The sequence below is a fragment of the Corella eumyota genome, chromosome 7 (assembly GCF_963082875.1).
Source record: "Corella eumyota chromosome 7, kaCorEumy4.1, whole genome shotgun sequence".
In the NCBI taxonomy this organism is placed as follows: domain Eukaryota; kingdom Metazoa; phylum Chordata; class Ascidiacea; order Phlebobranchia; family Corellidae; genus Corella; species Corella eumyota.
Genome location: NC_137496.1, coordinates 3989638 through 4014653, shown reverse-complemented (window position 1 = coordinate 4014653; position 25016 = coordinate 3989638). Strand labels below are relative to the sequence as shown.

General features: G+C 32.4%; 2 protein-coding genes and 1 long non-coding RNA gene across 3 annotated transcripts; 1 reads left to right on the top strand and 2 right to left on the bottom strand.

Annotated features, from left to right (window-relative positions):
• Window positions 1-4518: 4518 nt before the first annotated feature.
• LOC145759890 (uncharacterized) lies at window positions 4519-6827 on the bottom strand. The gene is made up of 4 exons (XR_014286549.1): window positions 6720-6827; window positions 6212-6295; window positions 5858-5993; window positions 4519-5625 (listed from the first exon to the last, which is right to left on the bottom strand). It is a non-coding gene; the product is annotated as an uncharacterized LOC145759890 (long non-coding RNA).
• A 470-nt stretch (window positions 6828-7297) lies between these two features.
• On the top strand, window positions 7298-9127 carry LOC145759715 (uncharacterized). Its single transcript, XM_082573562.1, has one exon. The coding sequence runs from the start codon at window positions 7328-7330 to the stop codon at window positions 9125-9127; it is 1800 nt and encodes a 599-aa protein (XP_082429688.1). The 5' UTR covers window positions 7298-7327.
• Window positions 9128-9207: 80 nt separating this feature from the next.
• LOC145759866 (1-phosphatidylinositol 4,5-bisphosphate phosphodiesterase gamma-1-like) lies at window positions 9208-24474 on the bottom strand. Its single transcript, XM_082573722.1, has 34 exons — window positions 24235-24474; window positions 24049-24106; window positions 23805-23954; window positions 23082-23175; window positions 22854-22895; window positions 22293-22383; window positions 22101-22222; window positions 21674-21725; window positions 21338-21439; window positions 20931-21049; window positions 20778-20863; window positions 20227-20347; window positions 20013-20098; window positions 19507-19589; window positions 19385-19445; window positions 18956-19023; window positions 18566-18694; window positions 17923-18080; window positions 17015-17221; window positions 16572-16703; window positions 15864-16041; window positions 15378-15562; window positions 14836-14938; window positions 14391-14460; window positions 13803-13954; window positions 12968-13076; window positions 12370-12491; window positions 12151-12238; window positions 11637-11785; window positions 11357-11471; window positions 10741-10920; window positions 10507-10595; window positions 9951-10117; window positions 9208-9630 (listed from the first exon to the last, which is right to left on the bottom strand). The coding sequence occupies exons 1-34, from the start codon at window positions 24397-24399 to the stop codon at window positions 9591-9593; spliced, it is 3873 nt and encodes a 1290-aa protein (XP_082429848.1). The 5' UTR covers window positions 24400-24474; the 3' UTR covers window positions 9208-9590.
• Between the last annotated feature and the right edge of the window lie 542 nt (window positions 24475-25016).

The following is a 25016-nucleotide window of genomic DNA, read 5'->3' as shown; positions in this document are numbered from 1 at the left end:
GAGCTATCGTGGCGGTGATATCAGCATTACAATTCTAAGGGTACGTAGGTTATATTGTAAACACACGTTTAAATAGTTATTAAAAACTATATTACCTTAAAGAATATTTTTCTTTCGAAGTTGCCTACCTGGGAATCGAACTCACGACTCCGCAACATCAGGTCTACCGATTAACCAACTCGGCTATCGCGGCGGATGTTTAAGTTAAACATATTGAACATTACATTGTTTGTAAATTTAACAAAAGTTTAATTATTTGTTAAAAAATATATTTATTTTATATTAATGTTTATACTTTGTAGATCTAAAATGGAATCCAAGCTTTAGAAGTACAAAGGTGTCAAATAAATATTTTATAGTCGCAGAACAAAAGCGTGGCGCTTTTATATACGTATACCTATATTTATTATTTTGATTTATTTTTTATTTAAACTAAATTTTATTTTAACTAATTTTTATTTAAACTTATTTTTTATTACATTAATTTATTTATATTTTATTATATAATTTGATTATTTCGTCGCATTTAATTAAAATACATTTTATTTTAAACGTATTTGTGAAAAATAAACTCTGGTTCAATATGATTTGTACTGCATTCTTTAAAACGACCTAAATCGAAAAAGAGAGCTTTGCGACAATCCTCTCTATAATAAAACAAACGTAAAATACCGCGTCTTAAGCGCGCTAGTGCACTGTAGTATATAGTACACAGTAATTACATGCGACGATTTAATTTCTTTTCAAGTCCTAGGATTTGGTATGTATGTATGCATTTTTGCAGCAAAAAACAAAGAAGCTACGTATCTCGGTGGTATGTCTCCCGTTTGGAATGCCAAAGGTTCCAGGTTCGAGGTACCGCAAATACACTTTTTATTAAATAAAGGGTCGTCTTTGGTAAGATAAGTATTAGGATTCGTAATCAAATTTTAACTTCTCTCATAGCTCTTCAGTTAGTACTGTCGTTATTCTTTTGTATTCGCATTACCTTCTACTGTATCGTATGTTTCATGTTCAAACCCCGCTGATCCCGTCTTACAAAGGCGGAAAATCTTCTTACGCGAATGCGGAAAAAAAATATTTTATTTTTCGCGAAAATCAAAAGTCAAAAATCGTGATTTTTTTAAAAAATTTGAAAAAAAGGTTAAAAAGTGGTGTTTTTAGCGTTTTTTATCCTCATTTTTGCACAAAATATTAATTTACTCAAAAACTACAAAAGATAGCGCGATGAAACCAAGTTTGTTGGACTCAGCACCCTCCAATACATATTCTGACAAAGTTTTAGTAAAATTGGGGTCAAAAAAATTTTGAAATTTCGGAAAAAAATTTCGACGGGTATTTGCAAGCAAATTTTTTTTTAATTCTTAAATTTTTTTTCGAATAAAAAAATCTGAAATTTACAGTGCAGAATTACATAGGCATGCAAAATCGATTGTACTAAACAAAAACTGATAATATGTTGTTTTAATAATTTTTTATAACAATTTTGTGTTTATTTTTTTTTGTTGAACGTATCACACTAATTGTATATATTTTCAGAAAAGCATAGCTTCGCATCGTCCTCGTTAGCTGAACGGTTAAGGCTCTTGACTGCTGGGCAGATTGCTCGGGTTCGAATCCACGCTTGGTAAGTATTAACAAATCTGGTAAAATCATAATTTTAATAAATTTGATATGCAGGTTAACCTTACAAGAAATGTACGTTTAAAAATTCATGTCTTGAAGAGCAACCAGCGTAGCTCAAGCGGTAAGTCGACAGACCTGTCCTCGATGTGTCGTAGGTTCGATTCCCAGCGAAAATAAGGATAATGACAAGTATTCTTAAAGGTAAAATAATTTTAATAAATATTTAAACATGTGTTTACGTTACAACCTATATACCTTCGAATTAGTAATACTGAAATCGCAGACCCGGTAGCAGAGTGGGATAGTCGACATGACAACGTTTGGCGAGGTAGTAGGTTCGATCCCAACTGCTCGAATCCCAGCAAGCTCAAACCGACTTAGAAGTGTCCAAAAGGTACTTACGTTTTTGACGAATATTTAAACGTTACAACTAACATATATATCCTAGAATTAGCAGTACTAAAAGTGCCGCCCCCGTAGCAGAGTGGGATAGTCGACGTGACAACGTTTGGCGTGGTAGTGGGTTCGATCCCCACTGCTCGGCAGGGACAGTGTCGTCTCAAAAGCACGGGTTCGATTCCCGTCGATTGATATAAAAAATTTATCTTAATCGAAAATAGAAGGGGGGAGGGTAGACAACCCTCTGGGAAGAAAACGGGGGGGTTTACTGAAATTTTCTCTTCATTTTATACAGCTGTAGTTTTTTCGGAAAAAAATTCAGCAAACCCGCCTGTTTTCTTCCCAGGGGGCTGTCTACCCTCCCCCCTTCTATTTTCGATTGAGATAAATTTTTTATTTCAATCGATGGGAATCGAACCCGTGCTTTTGAGACGACACTGTCTCTGCCGAGCAGTGGGGATCGAACCCACTACCTCGCCGAACGTTGTCACGTCGACTATCCCACTCTGCTACCGGGGCGGCACTTTTAGTACTACTAATTCTAGTACATATATGTTATTTGTAACGTTTAAATATTCGTCGAAAACGTAAGTACCTTTCGGACACTTCTAAGGCGCTTTGGGCTTGCTGGGATTCGAACCCCGTAACTTCACGACATTCCGTAGCCGTCTATTCCGATGAGCTATCGTGTCGGTGATAACAGCATTACAATTCTAAGGGTACGTAGGTTATATTGTAAACACACGTTTAAATAGTTATTAAAAATTATATTACCTTAAAGAATATTATTCTTTCGCAGTTCCCTACCTGGGAATCGATCTCACGACTCCGCATCATCAGGCCTACCGACTAACCCACTCGGCTACCGCGGCGGATGTTTAAGTTAAACATATTGAACATTACATTGGTTGTAACTTAAGCAAAAGTTTAATTATTTGTTAAAAAAGAGATTTATTCTAAATTAATGTATATACTTTGTAGACGACGTGAAATGGTATCCAAGCTTTAGAAGTAGAAAGGTGGCAAATAAATGCTTTAGAGTCGCAGAACAAAAGCGTGGCGCTTTTATATACGTATACCTATATTTATTATTTTAATTTATTTTTTATTTTTAACTAAATTTTATTTTAACTAATTTTTATTTAAACTTATTTAAACTTAAGCGCGCTAGTGCACTGTAGTATATAGTACACAGTAATTACATGCGACGATTTAATTTTTTTTCAAGTCCTAGGATTTGGTATGTATGTATGCATTTTTGCAGCAAGAAACAAAGAAGCTACGTGGCTCAGTGGTATGTCTCCCGTTTGGAATGCCAAAGGTTCCAGGTTCGAGGTACCGCAAATACACTTTTTATTAAATAAAGGGTCGTATTTGGTAAGATAAGTATTAGGATTCGTAATCAAATTTTAGCTTTTCTTATAGCTCTTCAGTTAGTACTGTCGTTATTCTGTTGTATTCGCATGACCTTCTACTGTATCGTATGTTTCATGTTCAAAACCCGCTGATCCCATCTTACAAAGGCGGAAAAACTTCTTACGCGAATGCGGAGAAAAATCAGCGGAATGAAAGTATTTTATTTTTCGCGAAAATCAAAAGTCAAAAATCGTGATTTTATTATAAATTTCGAAAAAAAGGCCAAAAAATGGTGTTTTTAGCGTTTTTTATCCTCATTTTTGCACAAAATATCAATTTACTCAAAAGCTACAAAAGATAGCGCGACGAAACCAAGTTTTTAGGACTCAGCACCCTCCAATACACATTCTGACAAAGTTTCAGTAAAATTGGGGCCAAAAATTTTTTGAAATTTTGGAAAAAAAATTTCGACGGGTATTTTTTGCAAGCAAATTTTTTCAAAATTCTAAAATTTTTTTTCGAATAAAAAAATCTGAAATATACAGCGCAGAACTACACAGGCATGCAAAATCGATTGTCCAAAAAAAAAACTCATAAATCTGTAAAATAAAGATTTTACAGCACTTTTTCGGAAATATGATGACGTTATTAATTACCGTGAGAGTTTTTTTTTCGACGAAATTTTCGCGTTCGTTTTTTGTCAAAAAAAATTCGTGCGTTCATACCGCCCTAAATTTTGTATTGATTTGTACGCAGTTAAATCACAATATAAAGCGCTATTAATAATATTAAAAAAGTGCATAATAATATTGATTTATGAAAAAATGTGTAAACTTGTGCAATATATAATACACGGTTAATTCTGATTTAAATCAATCTTGGTAAAGCAAAAATACGACAACATTAATGTTAAAATATTTATTAGCCTGAGTTTATTGATTTATTACTAGTTTTACTTTCAATTAACCCCGTAAAACGTTACTATTTACTGAATATATTAACATACAATAAGCATAGGAATTTAAATGATTAAATTTTATTACCCTGTTTATCTTTTAATAATAGCTTGGTAGTTTAGGAAAGGTACGTGGATTTAAAGCGGTCAAGAAACAACTAAAAATAAAGAAGGGGCGAAAAATAAAGAAACTGGAAAATGAAAGAACCGGAAAATCAAGGAACAGAAAATAAAGGGACAAAAATTGAGGAAACCGGAAAATGAAGGAAAGCAAAAAAAGAGATAGCGGAATATTAAAAACGCGGAAATAGCGTCGTCTTATTATATAGGGATTTTATAAATAAAACGCGGAAAACCGGAATTCTGATACGTTTTTAAAAGTTTAAATGCAATTTGTTATATATTTGTATTACAAAAAAATTATTTAAACAAAATGCTGTACATGATATTTATTTAAATTAATAAAGCTGCATTGTTGTGTTAGTATACGGCGTTAATATCTGAATGATTCGAATAAAAGAGGTTAAAAAGAATGGGTTTACATCGATGGGTGCATAGAAAAAGGTCAAATAGATAGTTTTTTTTAATAAATAGGTTAAACTGTTTGGGGTGAAATCAAAGCAATTACTACAGAGCATACATGTTAAGGGTGGTTTAATAAAGGGAATGTTAAGGCTTTTGCAGCAAATGGGGTAAAAGGTGTATAAATTTAAATGGGGGTTTAAAGAGTAGTACAAAAAGAGTGCCTTGTTAATGGGGTCTAAGTAATAGACTATAATACGATGGGTGCTGTATTCTAAGTCTTATTAGAGTGATTCAAAGGGGTTTAAATCGAGATGCACAGGTAAAACGTGGGGATTAAGATAATTTCGTTCCAATTTGTATTTCCAGTCCATCCCAAACTATTGGATATCAGCATACCAAGATGGGTCTTCGACACTACATTACTAACTAGTAATGAGTTACTGACTCACTAACTTTTCTCTAACCGAACTAAACTTACTGCTGTCTAACCTAATGGCAAATAATTCCTAGGTAATAATATCCAAAACTGACACGAGTTACCACAGTTTGATAATGTTGTCAAATTGACCTTCCACATCGACGATAAATAAATACAAGGCACACATTTTCAACACGATACAACACAGCAGAACAAAATAACACGAAGAGCAAAAATTGACAGCACTGCAAGTCGTTGTGACGTACTTTCTTCATCCGGAGTAGTTAACTATTCCAAAAAACTTGTAGTTCGATGTCTTGACAATTGGCTCCATTTGTTGTAATAACTACAAAATAGAAATATACAAAAATAATTTGAGAATAAAGTTAATTTAAAAAGAACAAGAAAAAAACTTTAACATTACATATAGTAAGAATATTTGTACAGTTATTTGGCAAAATATAAATAGTATAAACGACTACAAGCTTGTAAAACTAAAGTAATATGTTTTTGCAATAATAAAACAAATATTTTAAAACTCTTAAACATCTCTAGAACAATTATAATTCTTTACTAACTTGTTGCGTCCATTCAGTTTTGGTTAGTGATTGAACATGTAGTTCGGAGTCGGAATGTTTTTGGCAATTTTCACATTTGCTTGGTCGTAAATACCTTCTGCGACTGTTAATTCTTTAATATTAGAGGATGGGTTATCTAAATTATTATATATAAATGTAAACATTTTTTAATATTTTAAGCACCAAAAATTGTACCAGCGTAAATCATACAATAAACAAATGCAAGAAGTAAATAAAACAATAACAATATTATGGTTATAAACATGCCATAGTTTGTTATTCTGTTTATAATGTGTAATAATATTATAAAAACATGAATATATATGTCAGTAGCTTTATATTAAAAAAACTTACTTTGCCAGAATCCGAGAAAGAAATTATGCTTTAAAAATCTTCAATTTCTGGATTTTCTCAAAATGTTTCATAGATTTTCTAGCACTAGCATAGTTTCAATAATATCAGTACATACGTTTAAAAAAAGAAATTTAATAAAAATAAATTATATATATATATATTTGAGCCAGCACTTAATCAGCAGTATAATTATCGGGCAATTATAATCTATAATATTTCAAACTGCCACAGGCAACTCGAGACTGGGTCAGAGTAACTTATGTTAATCTATGTTTAAGTTGAGCATTCGACTTTTCCACATTGAGGATAAAGATGTATACAAAAAAAAATTAACAAAACTGCAAAATTAGCCACAAATTTATTTTTGCAATTGTGTGTACCTAAATAACAAAGTACAGATTTTTAACATATTAAAACTTGTCTAAGTGTGCATATATAATGTTTCCTACAAATATTTTAATATTTTAACGTATAAAGTAGCATGTAAAAATAAATAAATTGTAATTACCTTTTCAATCTTCAAATCAAAAGTCCAAAATGGCAATTCTCACTTCGCTAAATCTGTATATCCAAATGTCTTTTTCTCAAAGCAAACTTGTTACATTACTAACAACCTATTTTTTTAGATTAATAACGATAAAAAATAGTAATTAGTTTTTTTACAACTACCATAAACAAATTTTTATTAAAAAACACATGTTTCTGAAGACAATAACAAGTTAGTATATACAGAGTTGCCAAATGTAAAAAATTTAAAAAAAAAATTAGAATTATTTACAAATATTTAATAAAATTTGTTTTAATTGCATCAATTAAAAGTTATTAATAACAAATTTGCATAATCTTTCTAACTTTGATGTTTTTATGTGTTAAAACACATTTCCATTTATTTTTTATTCCTATTCCGCCTATTTTGACCAATTTCGCAGTTTTCTAAAAATGACCGCAAATTTTTTTCCCGGTAATCTCCGCCTATTTGCCCTCCCGCGTTTTTTCAAATTGTTTGCAAACTTTTCTGTACTTAACATAGATTAACAGTTGTTAGGGTCTATTTAAACCCCTTTAATCTAATATTCTGCCTTCCCCTTTTTCCATAGGAACTGTATTTTGCTAAAGATGACAACTTCTGACAATAAACGGCTGGCTGAAGAAGTGGTTCAATGGGCAAGTAAAGAATTACAGCTACCTTCTGCTAAAAGAAACGATGGAAAACCTGTGTTTTATGAATTTATTCACATGTGCAAAGGCAATGAGCTGAGCAAGTTTTGGAAGTTTGCACTTGTCAATGTTAAAAATGAAAATTTTGTCGAAAACGCAAAAAACTCGATTGCTGTAGCTGAAATATTAACAAAACATGAGGAAATTTTAAATAAAAATATGGAAAAGCAGCAAAAATTAAACTCATCGCAGTTGGAAATTCAACAGTTAAAAGAAAAACTAAAAAGTCGAAAAACTGAGTGTTACGATATTGAACTTCAGAATTCAGAGCTCCAAAGAGAGTTAGATATAACTGAGGCCAAATCTTGCTCACTAGAAGCTCATAAACTTATCGTAGATGATAAAATATCAACTGTTAATGAAGAAAAGACATATTTGGAAGCAATTCAAAATAAAATTGACAAAAGGTCAAAAAACTCCGATCAAATTCAGCAAGGTTTTGAATCAATGTCCTGTAAATCTGAACTAATTTCTATTTTAAAAAAAATTTCTGCGCAAATCGATAACGGTCTAAATGGTAAAGCAAAACAAAATGCTGAGCTAAAAGCAATGTGGAAAAATTTAAACGAAGTCTTGAATAAGTACTCTGCTTCTACTATCAAAGATACCTGGATAAATGTAACAGAGGGGCAGACAAAATTGTTGAATGATTCTGTAAGAGAAAATGTAGGCAAAAACGAGGAGATTTTAAAAATTTTAAAAAGTTTTTCTTTTGAGGTAAATGACGTTGATAATCAAATATTGGAAATACCGTTGGATACAATGACCTGTCTTCTACAGTTAAATTATGAAAAGTCTGCTGACGACTATAACAAAATAGCATTATGTGAAAAACAAACACAGTCTAACAACGACCAAATAAATGCTTTATTAAAATCTGACCCTGAGAAATTTTCAAGACCGGAATTCCAAGATGCTGTAAAGATGATGGGTTTACAAGCTTATAAAAATTCTTTGCAATTATCGGTGCAGGAATTACAAGCTGAAGTGGACGTCAAACTAACTCTACAAACTAAACTGAATTTAATGATTAGCGAAATCCAAGAATTCAACAATACAGTTGAAAAAAACAAACAAAAAATAGTCCTTTTGACTAAACAGGCTTTATTGTATGCTCAAACATTGACGGAGAAGCAAAAAATTGCTTCAAATAACGCAAGCATCTTAATATGTGACTTAGTCGCAGACCAAACCAATTTATTTGATATACTTAGCAGCATGATAAATGAAGAGGTGGAATTATTTCTGGGAAGTAAAGAAAATTATTTGTTTAAAACAAAAATTGGTGACGAATTTGTTCCGATTTGGGACTTGTCAATTTCTAGGCCACTGTATAAATCCTATACATTTGGTGATGATGCTTATCAAAACATTTCATTAGCAATGGAAATGCCGATTTTTTGTACTCCCAGTTTTATGTTCCATATTGTAGGAGAAAAAAATTTAGAGCGTAGTGTGTTTGATTACCCATGCTTACCTGACAATTTGGAAGACAAGGTCGCTTCCATAATAAAAGAACTTGTAGATTTAAATAAAGAATTATCGATTTATTTTTCCAAGTTTGAAGAATGGGTTACTGGACTAAATTCTAAAGCAACTGTAATGCTAAAAGGTGTTCGAGAAAATGCTGTACCTTCATTTAACCAAACTTTAGATTATTATATAAACGAACCCAGTTTTAAATTACTTTGTGATTAAATTAATAATTTAAATTCAGCTGGGTTTATTTATCATTTCCATTTGATTAACATATGATTATAAAATTTTTTTTTATTTAATAATATATTTATTTTGCTAATACTTTGTATATAGAAGTTGGTTATAATTCAGTTCTGTTACATGAAGTTTTTAAATAACTTTTCATTGCCTTAATATGATATATCGAAAAATTGTTTAAAGCTAATTTAAAACAACATAACACATAACGACAAATGGCACAATAGTCAACACTTATAATATTATGATTTGTGGTAAAACTAAATTACAGAGGTACAGCTTAAATAACACCAATCAATCATAAAATGAAATTTTATAATACAGTGAGCTTTAAGTATAAAGATAAATTAAAATTTAGAATTCTAAAAAATTAAATTAAACCTTTTTAGCTATATTAATTTAAAGCAGCGTAAAATTTTAAAAAGAAATGGCATAGCAAACCAGTCTAAGGCATTCCTCTTGATCTCTTTTGACGTTGCATATTTCTAAAGGAAAAAAGGAAATTTAATTTTTATAGACATAAAAAACCTTTTTTTTTTTTTTTTTTATTCGAGAAAAAAAGTTACATTTTTTATCCTGATCAAGCCTTCAATTGCCTTTGGTAGTTTGGTATATTATTGATTATAATTGCCAGTTAATACCTATTCTGCTGCTTTTGGCTAACCAGTGTTCATACCATTGATAGCTCTTTACGCAAGAGTACTGTAGCATAGGTACACATGGTATCAAACCTTGGACCTCATGTAGTGAAGTCAAGTGATCAGACCACGCCTTTAGACTGGTTTAATTACTACATTATAACTACCTTTCTTTTCTTTGGTCGTTTTGCACAAAAAGTGCAATTTGGGTTTCTCGTAACTGCTGATGATACATTGCTGCATCTTGGGCATTTAGACCTGCCATTTTACTTTGAATTTCCCTGGTTTGGTTTCTCAACATTTGGATGGAATCATACACATCAGCATCTTCATCCTGAATCAATTTAAAATAATCAGTTTGTGCATGTAGCTGCAAATGCCTTGGGTTTTACAGTTGTTTATTTATTTTTGTCTTGAATGTGGTGAGGTTGACCTTAGGACCCAAACATAGAGTAACATCAATTGATTCGAACCAGTCTCAAGTTGCCTTTGGCAGTTTGGGATATTATAAATTATAATTTCCTAATAATAAAGCTGCTGATTAGGCATTTGCTCAGCAGTGTATACCATTGTTAGCACCTTACTCAAGGGCACTACAGCATAAGAGCGGTGGGGATCAAACCCAGGACCTAATGTAGTAAAGCCAAAGTTCTGACCACTATACCCCGCTGCAGGTACTTTGTTCAGAATATTTTATGTGAAAATGCAACCAAAAACACCTACCTTAACAGGTCTAATGTCTAAGTGAACTAAGATGGAGGCAAGTAAAATATCTTCGCTGAAATTGTTCTTAAGTGGAATGGATCGCAAACCTGGAATATATAAAAATTTTAATTCATTTATTCTTAATGTTAAAGACTTTAAGCACCAAACTCAAAACACAACATCATGGAAGCAGATAAAATCGAACTCAGGGCCTTGAAAAGTAAAAATGACATTGTTTTCCTATTCTCTTACCTGTTTTAATGCATGAAAGAGGGTATGTGGCCAGTGCCACAAAATTGGGGTCTCCAAACATATCTTGATCATAGACAGTGAATTTTATAAATGCTGTTTCAGGACAGTTAATGTCGAAATCAAATGAACTCTCAGCGTTGGAGAGACCAGTTTCCCATACAGGGTTTAAACCATTGTCATCTATTTAATAACAAAATTTAAATTTTTTTGTATGTATTTTTATCCTTAATGTGGAAAAGTCGAATGTGCGACTTAAACATAGAGTAACATCAGTTACTCCGACCCAGTCTCGAGTTGCCTGTAGCAGTTTGGGATTATAGATTATAATTGCCCAATAATTAGGCTTCTGATTAAGTGCTGGCTCAGCAGAAGCTTATACCGTTTATAGCGCCTTACTAAAGGGCGCTACAGCATGAGATCAGTGGGGATTAAACCCACGACCTCATGTGTGGTGTAGCAAGTGTTCTTACCACTACACCACGCTGCCGGTAAAATTCTAATTTGAGGTTTAATCGAATTGTTTTTTAATTTTTTTTTAAAGCGGAAAAGCACTAAAGTAGGAGTAATGTGGCTTTGTTATTTGCAGGCAGTAATACTTTGTAAGCTTAAAGTTTACCTTTTTTCGGTGTCTTAACTTTTCCAATATCGTACTCACAACCAATAATCTCAACTTCAACAAAGGGACAAGTTAACCCTTTACCAGATTTGGGAAGATGTCTTGCCGCCATTATCTATGAAATATATAACATTTATTCTCTCAAATAAAAAGTCAATGGTTAAGCCTTTCCACATCAACGAAATGTCCATTTTTTGATTTTAAATTTTTTTTAAATTGTATAAATTTTTTGGAGAAAGATTTTTTTTTGTTTAAATTTGGTTAAAAATGATTGATATACCTGGATGTTTAATATGATGGGTTCCACCCCTTTCAGTTTAGTTTTATAGTAGGGGTGATATTGACTATCCTGCATACAACTTGGTTTTAATACAAAACCACATCGATTATACATCTCAAACCTTGCCTCATTTAACTGCATTGGAAGATCTGCAAAATAAGAACCAAATTATTATTTTTCGTATTTTTTTATTCTTGATGCGAGAAGGTCAATTATTTGCCCCATATATAGAGTAACATTTGCCCTGACCCCAACTTAGGTTGACTTTAGTAATTTTGGATATTAATGGTTGTAATAGGCTGATACTTGCTTATTGTTTTTTAGGCTTAGCAGAAGTTTCATACTGGCTTACTCAAGGTTACTACAGCATGGAAGCAGTGAAGATCAAACCTAGGACCTTAGGCGGTAAAGCCAAGTGTTCTTACTACTACACCGCACTACTGGTCTATATAGCTTCACTATAGCATTTAATTTTATAACATTTAAAAAGTATTTTTCTTTTTATAAATCTAACCTCCAGTTTGAAAGTTAAGAGCACATAGCTGAGATCCACTATTCCATAAAGCAACTGGGTTGTAGTTGGAAGAGTCCACTCTTCCACCCTAGCAAAACAAGAACTTGTAATAGCAAAGTGCTATTTTATACAAAAAATGTAGCAATAATCTAAGTACTACATGCTTCTGTTTCTATTTAGTTAAATTTGAAGATTTTGTTAAAAACAATTTGTATTTACTTTTGGATAAACTCTTGAGAATTGTCGAGTGTTGTATTGGTTAAAAAACGGTGACTTATCTTGGCTCGAGTAAAACTCAGCTTTAGTTTCAGGAAAGGACGACATCTCGTAACATTCCCCCCCTAAAATTTTATATAATTTATATTATTTTAACTTTAATTCCCATTTAAAAAAATATTTTATAAGATACGCCCATTTTTACTTGGACCATCATAGAAAATTTAGTCTTAAAGCCCAGATCGGCAGCGTGGTGTAGTGGTAAGAACACTTGCTACACCATACATGAGGTCGTGGGTTCAATCCCCACTGTTCTCATGCTGTAGCGCCCTTGAGTAAGGCGCTATAAACGGTGTGAACTCCTGCTGAGCCACCACTTGATCAGCAGTATAATTATCGGGCAATTATAATCTATAATATCCCAAACTGCCACAGGCAACTCGAGACTGGGTCGGAGTAACTGATGTTACTCTATGTTTAAGTCGCGCATTCGACTTTCCCACATTGAGGATAAAGATATATACAAAAAAATAAAAAATAATAATTTGGCATTCAGCTTTTATAAAATCAACTTTTTCTTTAAGACAAAATTTTTTTTTACTTTTGCCCTCCTGGAATGGAACAGATCGACAGTAGAAAATCAAATCCGAAAGTTCCACCGCTATTTTCTTTTTTTGTTCCATGTTTTTAATCTTCTTGGTTTCCTTTTTCTAAACAAAATGGTGCACGTTACTTTGACAGCAAATAAATACTTTAAAAATGATGCTAAGTAGATGTTTTTATATTGAGTATAGAAACAAAGTCAATAGTTTAAAACTGGCAAAAGTAACTCAAGAATTATATACCATATATACCATGGTCAGGTTGCTGACATAAAGGACATAGACTCGAGTAGACTTTGTCAGTTTGGAAAACTTTTGTTTATATTTAATCAATAACTTAACTGGCAGCGTGGCGTAGTGGTAAGAACACTTGCTACACCACCATGAGGTCATGGATTCAATCCCCACTGATCTCATGCTGTAGCGCCCTTGAGTAAGGCACTAAAAACGGTATAAACTTCTGCTGAGCCAGCACTTAATCAGCAGCATAATTACCGGGCAATTATAATTTATATATTATCCCAAACTGCCAAAGGCAACTCGAGACTGGGTCGGAGTAACTAATGCTACTCTATGTTTAAGTCCCGCATTCGACTTTCCCACATCGAGGATAAAGATATATACAAAAAAAAATAATAATTTTCTGATTGGTTTTAACACTGCATACATATGTACTATAACACTTCACTTAATGTCGCATTGGCATGGTAACAGTAAGATCGAACCATGCATGTAATATGATTAAGCCAAGCGTTCTAAATTCTACTCCATTGAAGCTTTGCTATGTTAGAAATTAGGTCTGATTAATGATATACTATAAGTGCATATAGTTACCCTTTGATCCTTCTGGTCAAGTGCTGTTTTAAGCTTGGTGATCCACTCAACCATGTCCTCTTTACGGGTTGTAGAGAAATGATTGATATCTCCATTTGGTTTGCGAATACCGAAAGTGTTTTGCCGAGTTAGGGACTGAGGTGGAATTAACTCTGTCAAGAAATGTAAAATTTGGGTGAATTTAAACAAGTAATATTTGATTTTGTAACCTAATCATAAAATATAGCAAAACCACGTGTAATATTCATAGCATGTTTTAAACCAAAAAAATTGCCTTTTTTTTATTTATTTCTTTTTATTTACAGCAGTTACTCCGACCCAGTCTCAAGTTGCCTGTGGCAGTTTGGGATATTATAGAGACTATAACTGGCCGATAATTATATTGCTGATTAAGTGCTGGCTTAGCAGGAGTTCATACCGTTTATAGCACCTTACTCAAGGCCTCTACAGCATGAGATCAGTGGAGATTGAACCCACAACCTCATAAATGATGTAGCAAGTGTTCTTATCACTACACCACGCTGCCGGTCTGATATGATTAAGGTATAGTAAAAAGTAAAATAGAATTTAAAAAACTTTCAGACAAACCTATTGTACAGTTGGTTAAATCAAAAACTCCTTGTTGCATTTCTCCAAGAAGAGTATTTGCAAGAACTTTCTGTAAATAAAGTTAAGCAATTAAGTATACACCAGGTACTTTACATAGACTACCCTATACTTTTATTGCCACATTGAAGTAACGGTTAGAACACTTAGAGTCACTACATGAGGCCTTGGGTTCGATTCCAACTGCTTCTATGCTGTATTGGTATAAGTGGTATAAACTTATGCTGGGCCAAAAACTAATTGTCAGGCTTATTATCGTGCAATTATAATCAATAATATTCCTGGTCCAGAGTAAAAAATGTTACTTTATGTTTAGACCGGAAAATTGCCTTTTATATAATAAGAAAGAAAATATAGCTAATTAAAAAAAGATTTAGCACTTATTAAAGTGTTATATTTAAATTGAAAAATGTTTTATTTAATTTACCCCTTCATCCTTTACATCTGTGATCACCGGTTTGTTTTGAATTTCTTCAACAAAATTACTCGGAAAAAATGAATTCAGTTTAGGTCCAAAATCCCCTTTCCACCTTAAAATATACCAAAAAAGCATTTTATAATTAAACTTAGATACTTTTTTCCTAACTTAACAAATACGACTAAGGCTTTTTTTCTGTGTATAACTTTATCGTTGATGTGGGAAAGTCGAATGCACAACTTAAACATAGAGTAACATCAGTTACTCCGACCCAATCTCGAGTTGTCTTTGGCAGTTTAAGATATTATAGATTATAATTGCCCGATAATTATGCTGATGATTAAGTGCTGACTCAGCAGGAGTTTATACTGTTTATAGCACCTTACTCAAGGGCACTACAGCATGAAATCAGTGGGGATTGAACCCACGACCACTTGTGTGGTGTAGCAAGTGTTCTTAACACTACACAACGCTGCCGGGTTATGCATATCACCCAAAAAATTACTTTATTTATCACTTTTAATTAATATTTTTAGTTTGACAGTACGTACCATCCGTTTTCCACTTTTGTTACATTTTTAATAACGTCTCCCCGGCAGAATGACAACTCGTCGTTATTCTGAGCTTGATAGTCGTACAAGGCTTTCACTGAGATGCTGGGATCACCACCAAAATTAGCTGTCACATAGGAGGGCTGATCGTCAGTGTCGTAGTGTGGTAAATAGATAGATGGGTTCTGAAAACATGTTTGTTTTAGGTAAATTAAGTAATTATCGTATTTAAAATTTTTGGCCAGAATATGTAACTAAAATCCATTAGTGATTTTTTTCAAGTGTTGTTACTTTGGCGCAGTCTAAAATAGCTAAATTATTGAAATAATTCACTAAGTGCTTTAGGCAATAAAGTCACTTTTTCCATATAAAGGATAAATAAATACAAAAATATAGGCCTAGTAAGGATCAAACCCAGGACCTCACGTAATGCAGTCAAACTACTACACTGACAAATTAGTTTTAATTTTACACTAATTGCCTTACCATTTGAATTGCCTTCATTTGACTTGCAGTTACTGGATAGCTTAGCTTCATTTTTCTGTATAAAGTATGTTTTCCGTAAAAGGAAATCACCTCGACCAAAGAATCGAAAACAGCGTTGCCAATAATATACGAGTCATCTTCGTGCTTAACCTTGCAGTGTTTCACTTCACCTTCAAATCTACAACAAAAAAATAATAAATAACAATTTTTAGAAACCTAAATAACAGTTGCCCTTAGTCTAATGGTCTTAAATATAGATAGTGGCCATGTTAAAATAAATTGTACTATTTTTGGTAAATCATGGCATGTTGATTTTTTTTCCCATATCACCTTAAGGTAATAGGTTTTTAGGGAAGGGTGTGCTGCTGTGACGTGTTTTGAGCTATCCGTAAACGCCGGGCTCAAAGGCGAATAGTGTGACGTTGGTGCAGCTCGCACCCGAAACCTTTCGGCTTGTAGTCCGACGCTTGAAGTTTAGTAAATGATATAAAATTTATGTCAAATTTAAAAACTTATAATTAAAAAAAAAATGATGTTCGTGGTGCATGGGTAAATTATCAGGGGCAAATATTAGTTACAAGATTCAACTTATGACAAGTAAAATGAAGCCCACAGGGCAAGTAATTGAATTGCACCACAAACAGTTTATTTTTCTGTGCTTAATTGCTTAGCTGCATTTGACAGATAAAAAAAAACATCTAAAAATACCTGAAAGAGATTGCATATTTGGGTATATTTGTCCCCTTCTCTACTCCACTTCTTACAAGGAAAGCTCCATCTCTTGGAATGCACAATAAAACATGTATAGCCTCATCTCTTTCCATGTCTTTATAAAACCACCTAAAATATTTACATTGTTAATATTGCAATATAAAATGATATTAAGGTCTGGCAATGTGGTGTAGTGTTTTGAACACTTTGGATTATTATGCGAGATCCTGGGTTCAATCCCCACTGCTTCCATTCTGCTGTTTTCAAAAATCAAAGAACTGGTTAACTATAAGGCGATATGATCAATAATATCCAAAAATAAAGGCAACTTAAGACTGGGACAAAATAACAAATGCTACCCTAAAGACTTTAAAGTCAGCCTTTCTATAATAAGGATAAATAAAAACTAAATACAATAAAAAATCTTAGTTGTAACTTACTCTTCTTTCTCATGAAGCTTTTTGGCTGGTATTGGATCAGTTAGTAAAAGCTGAAACCCCATTTGATCGCTTTTTAATGGCGAGTTTTCATAATAAGAAACGAGACTGTAAACGCTATCAAACTCTATACCGTCAATAAGATAATAAAACAATTCACCTCTTCTTTCCTTAGTGTGCAAGCGGCAATGTTGCACCATACCACTGGACCTAAAAAAAAAATATTTGTTTTTATAAGCTGGCAGCGTGGTGTAGTGGTCAGATTACTTGGCTTCACTACATAAGGTCCTAGGTTCAACCCTCACTGCTCTTATTCTAAAGCGCCCTTATGTAAGGCATATAAACCGGCAGCATGGTGTAGTGGTAAGAACTCTTGCTACACCATACAAGAGGTCGTGGGTTCAATCCCCACTGATCGCATGCTGTAGCGTCCTTGAGTAAGGCGCTATAAACGGTATGAACTCCTGCTAAGCCAGCACTTAATCAGCAGCATAATTACCGGGCAATTATAGTCTCTATAATATCCCAAACTGCCACAGGCAACTCGAGACTGGGTCTGAGTAACTTATGTTACTCTATGTTTAAGTCGCGCATTCGACTTTCCCACATCGAGGATAAAGATATATACAAAAAAAAAAAAAAACTTCTATTGAGCCAATACTTAATCAGCAGGCTAATTATTAGGCAATTATGATCTATAATATCCTAAATTGTCAAAGGCAACTTGATACTGGGTCAGAGTAACCGATGTTACTTTATGTTTAGGTCGTAAAGTCAACCTTTCCACATCAAGGATAAATATAATAAATCACACAAAATTTTTTAGTAAAAGTGCGTTAAATTTATGATTTTAAAAACTTTTTTTATTGTCCTTAAAAATATTTGCATAATTTTTCGCCTCTTAAACTTACATAAAACTCAAACAATATCCTCCATTTGAACCGATTCTAATCAGAAATGAACCGTCCGGTGCATCTGGATCTGATCTGATCAGGAACTCGGCTTCTTTGGATGACATCTCGCCGTGAAACCATTTTTGCTTGACATGTAAATTGGCTAAGTCTGCTTGCTGAAAAAAATATCTAGTATTTAAAGGGATTTGAAAGCATTTTAGAAGCTTATTAGTAAGTAACAGTGTATGCAAAAAGTTAGGTCCTAAGTTTGATTTTCTTTTTTTTTTCTGTTCACGCGACAGGGTAACGTTGCGTTGCATTACGTAAGTTTACGAGTTTTAGGGATTTTTTTTTTTATTTTAGTAAAAAATATCTAATAAAAGTATACCGCTTACAAAATCTTGCTTAAATTTCTCTCCAGCCACAAAATTTCACGAAATCTTATGAAACTTTCGCAAAACTTCAGACATGTGAATGACTCTCCATTTTTAATGGTTGCGCAACCCTGCATTACGTTATTACGCTGCGCTGCGTACGCCGTATGAACAGGCCTTTACTTAACAAACCGGCAGTAAATGAGGCCCAACATTACAGAATAAAAATGCAACATTAGGAAAAAATCAATTAAAAAAAACGAATATAACACCAATTGATGACTTACAATCTCCTTAGTATCAAGTGAGCTAGCAGATGATAATGAAGCCCTGTCTTCATCTTTTTGATCAAGAAGTCCCTCTCCAGTGTAAACTAACTTGTTTTCAGTTAAGACGAAGTAGTGAAGGTTCCATTCCTAAAGGTAATAACAACAGTTACTCAATTTGTATACACTGTTATCTCTACTCAATGTACAAAGGCTGACTTAACAGCCTAAACATAAAGTTTATTTATAAGTCCCAAGTTGCCTTTGCCAGTTTTAGATATTAATGACCTGATAATATTGGCTCATCACAAATCCACCAATTGGTATATGGTATTGCTCTAGGATAGAATCAAACCAAGAACCTTATGAGTTGATGACCAGTGAAAAAATTTAATAAAATTGCTATAGTACCTTGAATGTTGGATCTTCAAGATACATAGCTCCATTATGAATAGAATTACTAATGTCCATTTCGCCATCTGTATAAAATAAATAACTAGAATTATTTATATATTTTTTATCCCCAATGTGGGAAGGACAACTTTACAACCCAAATATAGAGTAACATCAGTTACCCCGGCCCAGTCTCAAGTTGCCTTTGGCAGTTTCGAGTTATATTAAATATAATTGCCCGATATTTATGCTGCTGATTAAGTGCTGGCTCAGCAGGAGTTTATACTGTTTATAGCACCTTACTTAAAGGCACCTCAGCATGAGAGCAGTGGGGATCTAACCAAAGACCTCATGTAGTGAAGCCAAGTGTTCTAACCACTAACAACACCATGCTGCCGAATAATCAAAAAGTTAAAAAGTTTTCCGTGATCTAAACATTTTTCCTACCTTTAACCTTACAGTCGATAAAATCCTCCGTTTTCCGATTTAATTCCGACAATTTCTTGTGCTAAAATCCAACAAAAAAACTGTGAATTTAAAAAAAAAATAAAATATTAAACTATTGTTACCTTAATAATAATTTTGCATTTTAGTTGGTTGGGACTTGGTAGTTGACCAGCATCTGATCCTACTTGCTGTTGCACAATCATATCTAGAAGCACAATATAAATGCTATTTGATAATAAAATCATTAATAAAATAAGACCACAAATGGCAGTTTTATTTATTTTATAGGCATATAAATAACACATACACCTACATAATGTCCAATTATCTCTTTTATATATAGATTTAAATTTAATGACAAAATGCCAGTAGTGTGGTATACTGATCATGGCTTCAAACTATGAGTCAAAACTCAAAAGGTTTTAGGTTTGAGCACACTATTGCCATACTATTCGCCCTTGAGCCATTGATTACAAATAGCTCAAACACACCACAATATCACACTGTTCCTAATTAAAAATATAAAACCTATTGATTAAAGGGTATGGAAAAAAATGACAAAACCTAATAAAATAGTTTTAGAGTTTATTTTAAATAGGTCACCAAATTCTAAAAAAAAAATTTTTACCTCCGAAAACTTGTGTAAATAAAGAGGCCATTACTCTTTGTTGAGAAAGGGCACAGTGGTCTTCTATGCTTAAAATTACTGGCAAACTGAAATGCAAAGTTTAAAAACAATGTATAAAAATTGAATTATTTCAATAATTCAATATATCAAGCAACAGAAACCACACAATAAATTTTTCTGCAGATAGAATTTTTTTAAAGTTTTTTGTACGTACTCAGATACAACAAAAGCATGATCTCGAATAGTTTTGATTACGTCAAGAAATTTGATCTTTGAGGTTAGAGTCAAACCGTGATAAATAATTGGTTGACTGTCTGGTCCATCCCAGCAATCCACTAAAAATAAATTTTGCAATTTTTTTTTAATTTACCCATTTTTTCATTTTTTACTATCAGCGTGGTAAAGTGGTTAGAACACTAGGTTTTACTACTTGAAGTCCATGGTTTGATCCCCACTGCTCTCACGCTGTAGAACCCTCAAGTAAGGCACTTTAAACGATATAAACTCCTGCTAAGCTAAGAATTAATCAGCAGCTCATTTATTGGGCAATTTAAATATATAATATTCTAAACTACCAAAGGCAACTAAAGACTGGGTCGGGGTAACTAATGTTGTTCTATGTTTAGGTTGTGAAATCGACCTTTCCACATCGAAGATAAATAAATATTAAAAAAGAAATTGTCATCTCTGAAATTATAGTTAAATTATTGACTACAAACAGGTGGTCTGTTCTCAGAAAAACTATTTAATTTTTATTAAACTTACATTCAATACACCTACATCCCATTCTTAAAGCACGAGCATAAGCCTCGCACGAAGATTCACTCCTTATCTGGTCACCAGTCAGATACCTTTCCAAAAAATAATTAAAATTGATAATTAAACGTACATTTTGTTGTAAGTTTGGTTAAAACTTACGTGTTATGAGATGAGGAAATCCAGTAATGGGACATCGGATGATCAAGCATCCCGTTAGGAATCTCATTGTACTTATCATCCCAGATCGAATTCTCTTTTGAGAACAAATATGCCAACATCTGCGAGAAATATATTTTATATTGACTATTCTTAATATGATAATGCTAAAAGCTTTCACGTAAACTTACATCAATTATTCAGATCAAATTTTGCAATTTCTTTGCCAGTTTAAACTGTCAATGCATTTGTAGTATTTAAAAAGAATAACCGGCATTGTAGCCCCATTGTTAAGGCATTGCCTATCAATACCTAAGCTTATGGCAATTCTAACAGATCTTTAGCAATGAGGCTACACTATGGTTAACTTGTATTTTTTAGTACTCGTTTATTGACAAGGAAACTGTTACCTCTTTGTTATCAAAGTAAACATTGTTAGCTTTTCGGTTGGGATCTCCTAAATAGTTGACCATAAAAGTTGTAACTGCTTTTAAATCTTTAGCCCAAGTTTCCTTAAAAAAAAACAAATAGATAATTTAACCATTGTTGATTTTAATTTTTTTTATGTGAAAATAACTGCAGCATATTGAATGGTATAACCAATGTTGCAATACAGTTTGAGAAATATCTAAATGAATTTTATAGATTTTTTACACAAAATTTTTAGGGCAAATTATAGCATAGTAACCAAATTTAAAAAAAAAAATCTAGTACAAAATAAAAAAAATTAGTGAAATATTTAATACCTGCTGTTCTTGTACCAAAAACTTTTGAAAGTCCCTAGCTGTAAATTTTACCCTAAAAAAACGAGATTAAAAAGATGAACTTTTGTTATATTTATTCGTCCACAAAATGGGAAAGTCGACTTTACAGCCTGAACATAAGAGTGACATCAGTTAATATAGAGTGACATCAGTTTCCCCAACCCAGTCTTGAGTTACCTTTGGCAGTTTGGAATATTTTAGAAAATAATTGTCTGATAATTCAACTGCTAATTAAGTATTGCTTCAGCAAAATGCAGCATAAAAGCAGTGGGGATCAAACTCAGAACCTCATGTAGTGAAACCAAGTGTTCTGACCACTACAACAAGCTGCCAAAATTAGTTAAATAGCAAAGTTTTATTATTGTAGACCAAAGCCGTTTTTCTAGAATTAAGTTAAATGCAGTCTTACTTGTCTGAAGAGTAGACTTCCACAAAAGAAAAAACTGCTTTTTGGCTGTTTAACATAAGCAAATAATAGAGTTGAACAAATTGTTTAAAATCAATATCTCCTTTTCTTCTAGTATCCACTTTCTAAAAAAAAAAAAATGCAACATTAAAAATCAAATTTCGAATTTTAAAAAATAAATTTTTTTTTAATTACCTGAAACATATCTTTTAACTTAGATTGAGAAATTATCGATTTTCCGATGTTCACGTTTTGAAGCCAAATTTTTGCTATTCGTTGATTTATACTTAAAATTATTTTGTTTTTATTAAAAAATATTTAATTAAAAAAATTGAAAAATTATGCTTATGTATTTAACCTTATGTTTATTGTTTAATAGTTTTTTAAATTTATATTTTTATGTTTACAATTTGTAACAAATTATTTTATGTAATAGCGAATCTGTTAAATGTAATTCACCGGCAGCGTGGTCTAGTGGTAAGAATGCTTGCTACACCACACATGAGGTCGTGGGTTCAATCCCCACTGACCTCATGCTGTAGCGCTCTTGAGTAAGGTGCTATAAACGGTATGAACTCCTGCTGAGCCAGCACTTAATCAGCAGTATAATTCTTGGGCAATTATAATTTATATTATCCCAAAGTGCCACAGGCGACTCGAGACTGGGTCTGAGTAAATGATGTTACTCTATGTTTAAGTCGCGCATTCGACTTTCCCACATCGAGGATAAAGATATATACAACAAAAAAAACTTACAAATTTTTCTTTGCTATTTTGCTAAATTCTTTTGTTAGCCATCTGTAAAAAACATAAAAAGTACAAGATGATCAAAATCGCTTTTCCAGTTGTAATTTACAATAATATTCTAAATTAAAAAAACCCCAACGCTTTATATCAAAGCTTATATGTAGTGTTAAATTTACAATGCAAATCATGCTAGACATTAGTAATCATTGACTAAAAATTTATTAGTCTATCAGGTACCTGTTAATTTGTGAGGGGTAATGTGATTTTAATGTGTCAATAACTAAGTAGGAAAGGCCTCTAATCCAAACATCTCTTTCATTTGGCGACATAGCTAAAAAAATAAATAAAATAAATCACTAGAACGAAAGATTTTTTTTTTTTAATCTAAATCATTTTAAAACAGATTTTTAATAAGTACATTTGTAAAACGATACTCAAGTAAATCTGTATGTAAACATTAATATCACACTGTGCACACATTATATTGAAAGTAGTTCTATTATTTATTTATAGGTAACTCGAACACTTAAACAATTGATTTCTTTTAAGAAAATAAGCTAGAATGTTTATGATATCTATACTGATCTAAAATTGATGATTATATTTTTTGTCTCAAATGACGAAAAAGTTTATCATTTACTTTCTTGTTATCACTTTTAAAGGCTTTTATGTATAAAAGTCTGCAAATTACCCAAATAGATAATGCAATTCCACAAAAGTGAATAAACATACAGTAACATTAGTTACCCAAACCCAGTCCCAAGTTGCGTTGTAGATTTGTAATTGCCCGATAATTTAGCTGTTGTTTAAGTACTGGCTCAGCAGAAGTTTATACTGTTTATAGCACCTTACTTAAGAACACTACAGCATAAGAGCAGTGGGAATCAAACCCAGGAACTTATGTAGTAAAGCCAAGTGTTCTGACCACTACACCACGCTTACATTTATTTAATTACTTACCTGCTATTGATATTGACTTAAGATTAAATTCATCTCCATGAAAAATGGTGAAGCAAACGTGGGAGTCCAATTTATTAGCTTCCACTTGATTTTGATCGAAATCTTTTGAGCTTTTTCCCGGCCTGATCTCCTTGATTTTGGAAATGTCAACTAGAAAATAAAACAGTAAATGTAAATACAGTTCACCTTTAAGTTAATTTTTTATTGAGTCAAAAATTGAAATCTTATAAGAAAATATATTTACTAGTTCCTTCCACAAGAAAATTCTTCATCCAAACTAACTCTCTTGTATCCAGTTTTACCTGAACGAATAAACCATTTAGTTAATATAAAAAATAGGTTTTTAGAAAAATAAACTAATCCTTTAAAATCAATTTAAATAAAATTTTAAAGCAATTTATTAAAAAAATTAGGAACGTTTTTGACTTACGTTGAAGGTTCGTTTTTCTGGCACTCTTTTTTTGATTCCGAATTTTCGCAACATGCTCCCAGCTTCTAGTTTTTTTAAACATGTATTTAACTCGGATTCCGATTGAAATTTGGGGTCCTGAATGCCCCGAACGGACCCTGGGCCAGATTTATGTTTAAAAGACATCTCGCTTACTGTTTTGTAACAACACAGACTAAAAAAATTCAAATTTAGAGTTTTTATTTTATTTTTTTCAGTAGAAGCTAACTGTTGTATCCTTTCCTGTAGTGTAACCTATTAAAAAATTTTTTTTTCAACTACTTTATGGAATTATTTTATTAAATACCTATTTTTATACCCTAAGCTTGTTTTTACTGAGCAATGAAAAAGCCTAATGCCAATTCTAGGGTTAACTACCCAGTATACGGAACTAAATCTTCTACAGCCTAAGCTTATCTTGCTATTTCCTGTTTTACTACGCACTATTGACATTATAGAAACTCTTAACTACACAATAGCATTAACACAATCTATTTCTCTCAATAGGCTTATAAACAAAACACAGTATTCTGAAACCCATTTAAAGTGAATCAAGTTGTAAACTTTATGTATGCTCTTAAACAAGTGAAGCATAATACATTATGGTTGATTGAAATAAAGGAATTTTGTGCTCTGCCTATTGCTTACTTAGTCTGTGAATGGCAAACAACGTACTATGTTTACTTTTCAAACATCAAACACAATGTACCAAAGCTTTGGCTTAAAATATACCTGAAAATCTAAATTTAAAATCGCATCACCGG

Excerpts from the sequence above, each read along its gene's own strand:
- LOC145759715 (XM_082573562.1), top strand. The coding sequence starts at position 7,328 with ATGACAACTTCTGACAATAAACGGCTGGCTGAAGAAGTGGTTCAATGG.
- LOC145759866 (XM_082573722.1), bottom strand. The coding sequence starts at position 24,399 with ATGTCTTTTAAACATAAATCTGGCCCAGGGTCCGTTCGGGGCATTCAG. Across the intron at positions 15,563-15,863 it reads AAATGAAGGCAATTCAAATG|AACCCATCTATCTATTTACC; the intron begins GTAAGGCAATTA and ends ACATGTTTTCAG. Across the intron at positions 9,631-9,950 it reads AACGACCAAAGAAAAGAAAG|AAATATGCAACGTCAAAAGA; the intron begins GTAGTTATAATG and ends TTTTTCCTTTAG.